This window comes from Myodes glareolus, chromosome 4 (assembly GCF_982192425.1).
Source record: "Myodes glareolus chromosome 4, mMyoGla1.1, whole genome shotgun sequence".
NCBI classification, from domain to species: domain Eukaryota; kingdom Metazoa; phylum Chordata; class Mammalia; order Rodentia; family Cricetidae; genus Myodes; species Myodes glareolus.
Genome location: NC_142029.1, coordinates 67,413,623 through 67,419,693, shown reverse-complemented (window position 1 = coordinate 67,419,693; position 6,071 = coordinate 67,413,623). Strand labels below are relative to the sequence as shown.

The window sequence follows — 6,071 nt, the reverse complement described above, 5'->3', positions numbered from 1 at the left end:
AATGCAGTGCATTGATTGGCAGCAATATCAGGAGGTACTTAGTCTGACAATTTGTCAGATATAAATTTTATCTATGGAGCAAAATACTGTTCAATACTCCCCTTTGATCATGCCACTAATGGACTAACGAGAATGTCTTGCCTGTCCAGAAGTTCTTATAGCTCACAAGGTGCACAGCTGAATAATATTTTGAACATTTTTCTCCTTAAGTAGTGTTCAAGGTAACTTCCAACCCTGTAAAAGGTAGTCAATAAGGATGATAATTCCAAGCCAGTATTATCCTCACATCTTCATGTTCTGTGACCAAGTACATTGTACCTTTAGCGACAAGGTCTTTCCATTGAGCTCTTCCACGAAATGATTTCATTTTTATGAAATCATTACAAAATTGCAAAGCATTTTATATTTTATATAGTTACAAATGTGTTGATATTTCACACATACTTAGGAACAATACAAAAACTACTGTAAACAATTATATCAATACTTAAATTTATTAGCCATTAATTTGAGTTTGGCTATTGATGTCTTTTCATGACGTGTTTACTTTACCACATGTGAAACATTTTCTAATAAAAAGAGGTGCTATTGCTAAGACATGACAAATGCTTCAACAACTCTCTAAGGCGTGCTAGTATGGTTTGCATGTGTTAGGAAATGGGTACCAGTACATCTAGTTCTTATTACAAAGTCACAAATAAGAAATCTTCTGCTTGATTATTTCTTTGCACACCTTCTTTTTCAAAGAGTACAAAATCTCTGACTGCTTAGATTGAAAAGAGGATGCCAGCTGATTGGAGATACCTGAAAATATTTGAATTGTGTTTCAAAATTCACTGAGTGATAAGAGAGTGGATATTTAATTTTTTCCTCTATATAATTTTTTTTCTTACATGGAGTTTCCAGAAGAGAATGGAAGAAGTAAATCAAACCACAGTGACTGAATTCATCCTTGATGGGTTAACAAAGAATCCAGAACTCCAATGGTTCCTATTCTTCATCTTTCTAGGAGTCTATTTGGTTACAGTTGTGGGAAATCTAGGCATGATCATCTTGATTCAGTTTAGTTCTCATTTACATACACCCATGTATTATTTACTCAGCAGTTTGTCCTTTATTGACTGCTGTCAGTCAACTGTAATTACTCCCAAAATGCTGGTGAACTTTGTGACAGAGAAGAATGTCATCCCCTACCCAGAATGCATGGCTCAGTTCTACTTCTTCTGTGCTTTTGCTGTTGCAGAATGTTACATGTTGGCTGTAATGGCATATGACCGCTATGTGGCTATTTCTAACCCTTTACTTTACAACGTAACCATGTCCTTTCAAGTCTGTTTGTGGATGATAGCCTGGGTATACGGTATGGGATTCCTTAGTGCCACAGCTTTCACTTTCTTCTTGATAAGATTACTTTTCTGTAAGGCAAATATAATAAGGCATTACTTCTGTGATCTTTTCCCATTAATGGAGCTCTCTTGCTCTAGTACTTTTATCAATGAAGTACTAGTATGGTCACTTGGTTCATTTAACATTCTTATACCAGCTATGACCATTCTTAGCTCTTACATCTTCATCATTGTCAGCATCCTCAACATTCATTCCACGGGGGGAAGACTCAAAGCCTTCAGCACCTGCAGCTCCCACATCTTGGCTGTTGCTATTTTCTATGGTTCTTTAGCCTTCATGTATCTTCAACCATCATCATTCAGCTACCTGGGACAGAGTAAATTGTCATCTGTGTTTTATACCATTGTTGTGCCTATGTTGAATCCCATGATCTACAGTCTGAGAAATAAAGATGTCAACGTTGCCCTTAAAAAATTTATTCAAAAGGTCAGTTTTCACTCAACAAAGAATGATTTTCATTAACAATGGAGTATAACTTCTGCATTTTGTTGGAAGATGTAGCTGACATACTGTAATTATTAACACTAGATGTAAAACCATTGTTAGCACATGGTATTTGGAAGAAACGTACCAAAGGTAGAAGTGGATTCTCACATTCATACACATGGAGAATTGTTAATCATTAGTATATAAAAGTTTATTCAAGATAGCATCCTACATCACCTGCTGAAAATTCCAGAAGCCTTTTTTTTATTTGTTTATATTTGCATATATGAACCAAGCTCTGCTTAGGCAAGCCAAACATAACTTTATTAAAATGGGTTTATATAATTTTCTGCAATATTTCTTTGTTGCCTTTGTAGAAGGTCTTCTTGTTCAATTAGCAAATACTTCAAAAAATACTCTCAATAATTCCATAAGTGAAGTAATTCCAATAAAATAGGATATGCAATAGGAATATTGTATAACTATGGTTATTGAAAAGTATCCAGCACTATATTAGTGCATATGTATGCAGAGGGCAGGTTCTATCATCATCCCACCCACAAGGTGTTTTCAATATCTTAAACTAGAAAGATAATGATAAACAGGAAGGAAGGTACAATGCATTTCATGGTTATCTGTGCAATATTGTACACACAGCTGCATGAATACTCTTAATTTTTCTATAATTCTATAGTCATATTTCTTCTTAATGTAGAGTCATGTTGTTTTGTTTGCTCTCTTAGATCTCTGAGCTTCAGATTCAAAAGTTGTAGTCTTTAATTGTAGCATCCATTTGTATCCCTTATTCACATGAGAGAAAGATAAAACTGGCATTTTCTGAATAATGATAAACCTCATTCATGAACTCATAAGCAATTCTGAAGGAAAAAAAAAGGGATCAGATAGGGACACCTGAAAGTACTGAATGTTCTTGTTCTGAAAACTCTAGATTAGGGTTAGGATTACTAAAAAAATAATTTAAAATACCATTTTATTATAAATGTGCTTGCTATGATTTATTCAATTGGATGTCAAAAAGTTACACACATGGCCATAGCCCAGTCTGTTCTTTTCAGGTTCAAGAAGCATACAGAACACCGAATAGACTGGAACAAAAAAAAAATCCCCTTGCCATATAATAATCAAAATACAAAACATTCAGATTAAAGAAAGAATATTAAGAGCTGCACAGGAAAAAGGACAAGTAATTAATGAAGGAAAACCTATCAGACTTACACTGGACTTCACTATGGAAACCATGAAAGCCAGAAGGCCCTGGATAGACGTACTGCAAAAACTAAGAGATCATGGATGCAAGCCCAGACTATTATACCCAGCCAAGCTATCGTTCACTATCAACGGAGAAAACAAAATATTCCAGCATAAAAACAAATTTAAACAATACATAGCCACAAATTCAGCCTTACAGAAAGTAATAGAAGGAAAATCACAACCCAAGGAATCTAATATTGCCAACACTGCCTACAATAACTCAGACACCTAGCGACCCTTCAAAGCACAACTCGAAGAAGGGAAACACACAAACTCTACTACACAAAAATAAAAAATAAAAAAAAAAATAACCGGTGTTAACAACCACTGGCCATTAATATCACTTAATATTAATGGACTCAACTCACCTATAAAAAGGCATACACTAAGAGACTGGATACGAAAACAGGATCCAACATTCTGCTGTTTTCAAGAAACACACCTCATCCACAAAGACAGATATTTACTCAGAGTAAAGGGTTGGGAAAAGATTTTTCAAATAAATGGACCTAAGAAACAAGCAGGTGTGGCCATTCCAATTTCCAAAAAAATTGACTTCAAACTAAAATCAATCAGAAGAGATGGAGATGGACATTTTACACCCATAACAGGAACAATTCATCAGGAGGAAGTCTCAGTCCTGAATATCTATGCCCCTAATATAAAAGCACCCAATTATGTAAAAGAAAAGCTTCTAGAACTCAAGGCAGTCATCAAACCACACACACTAATAGTAGGAGACTTCCACACACCTTTCTCACCAATGGACAGGTCAATCAGATAGAAACCTAACAGAAAAATAAGAGAATTAATACAGGTAATGAATCAAATGGACTTAACAGATATCTATAGAACATTCCACCCAAATAGAAAGAATATACCTTCTTCTCTGCAGCACACGGAACCTTCTCGAAAATTGACCACATACTCAGTAACAAAGCAAACTTCCACAGAAACAAAAAAATGTTAGTAACCACCTGTGTCTTGTTGGATCATCATGGAATGAAGTTAGAATTCAACAACAATTCTAACCCCAGAAAGTCTTCAAAATCATGGAAGCTGAACAGTCAACTACTGAACCACCCCTGGGTCAAGGAAGAAATACAGAAAGAAATTAAAGTCTTCCTTGAATTTAATGAAAATAAAGACACAACATACTCAAACCTATGGAACACAATGAAAGCAGTGCTAAGATGAAAGTTCATAGCATTAAGTGCCCAATTAAAGAAAACGGAGAAAGCACACATTGGAGACTTAACAGCACATTTGACAGCTCTGGAAAAAAAAGAAGCTGATTCACCCAGGAGGAGTAGAAGATTGGAAATAATCAAACTGAGGGCTGAAATCAACAAAATAGAAACACAGACAACAATCCAAAGAGTCAATGAAACAAAAAGCTGGTTCTTGGAGAAAATCAACAAGATTGACGAACTCCTAGCCAAACTAATCAAACGGCAAAGAGAGAACATGCAAATTAATAAGATCAGAAATGAAAAGGGGGAGATAACCACAGAAACAGAGGAAATTCAGAGAATCATTAGATCTTACTACAAAAGCCTATATGCCACAAAGTTGGAAAATGTACAAGAAATGGACTTGTTTTTAGATAAGTACCATTTACCAAAGTTAAATCAAGACCAGGTGAACACTCTAAATAGACCTGTTAGTAGTGAAGAAATAGAAGCTGTTATCAAAAACCTCCCTACCAAAAAAGCCCAGGAACAGATGGTTTCAATGCAGAATTCTACAAGAACTTCAAAGAGAATACCTATACTCCTTAAAGTATTTCACAATATAGAAACAGAAGAGTCATTGCCAAATTCTTTTTATGAAGCTACAATTACCCTGATACCAAAACCACACAAAGACACAACCAAGAAAGAGAATTACAGGCCAATCTCACTCATGAACATTGATGCAAAATTCTCAACAAAATCCTGGCAAACCGAATCCAAGAGCACATTAGAAAAATTATCCATTATGATCAAGTCGGCTTCATCCCAGAGATGCAGGGCTGGTTCAATATATGCAAATCAATCAATGTAATCCATCATATGAATAAACTGAGAGAAAAATTAACCATATGATCATTTCATTAGATGTTGAAAAAGCATTTGACAAAATTCAACATCCCTTTATGATAAAGGTGTTGGAGATTGGGGATACAAGGATCATGCCTAAATATAACAAAAGCTATTTACAGCAAGCCAACAGCTACATCAAATTGAATGGAGAGAAACTCAAACCATGCCACTAAAATCAGGAACACGACAAGGCTGTCCACTCTCACCATACCTCTTCAATATAGTGCTTGAAGTTCTAGCAATAGCAATAAGACAGCATAAGGGGATCAAGGGGACTCGAATTGGAAAGGAAGAAGCTAAACTCTCGTTATTTGCAGATGATATGAGAGTATACATAAGCGACCTCAAAAACTCTACCAAAGAACTCCTACAGCTGATAAACACCTTTAGTAATGTGGCAGGGTACAAGATCAACTCCAAAAATCAGTTGTCCTCCTATACACAAAGGATAAAGAAATAGGGAGGGAAATCAGAGAAACTTCACCTTTCAAGACAGCCACAAAGCATAAAATATCTTGGGGTAACTCTAACCAAGGAAGTGAAAGACCTATTTGACAAGAACTTTGAGACTTTGAAGAAAGAAATTGATAAGGGTACCAGAAAATGGAAAGATCTCCCTTGCTCATGGATTGGGAGAATCAACATAGTAAAAATGGCAATTCTACCAAAAGCAATCTATAGATTCAATGCAATCCCCATCAAAATACCATCAAAATTCTTCACAGACCTTGAGAGAACAATAATCAACTTTATATGGAAAAACAAAAAACCCAGGATAGCCAAAACATTCTTACACAATAAAGGAACTTCTGGAGGCATTACCATCCCTGACATTAAACTCTATTACAGAACTACAGTATTGAAAACTGCTTGGTATTGGCA

General features: G+C 35.4%; 1 protein-coding gene across 1 annotated transcript; it reads left to right on the top strand.

Annotated features, from left to right (window-relative positions):
- The first annotated feature begins 912 nt into the window (after positions 1 to 912).
- On the top strand, positions 913 to 1,869 carry LOC125388757 (olfactory receptor 8G50-like). The gene has a single exon (XM_048417071.3). The coding sequence runs from the start codon at positions 913 to 915 to the stop codon at positions 1,867 to 1,869; it is 957 nt and encodes a 318-aa protein (XP_048273028.3).
- Positions 1,870 to 6,071: the final 4,202 nt, after the last annotated feature.

Coding starts and splice junctions, on each gene's coding strand:
- LOC125388757 (XM_048417071.3), top strand. CDS start 913: ATGGAAGAAGTAAATCAAACCACAGTGACTGAATTCATCCTTGATGGG.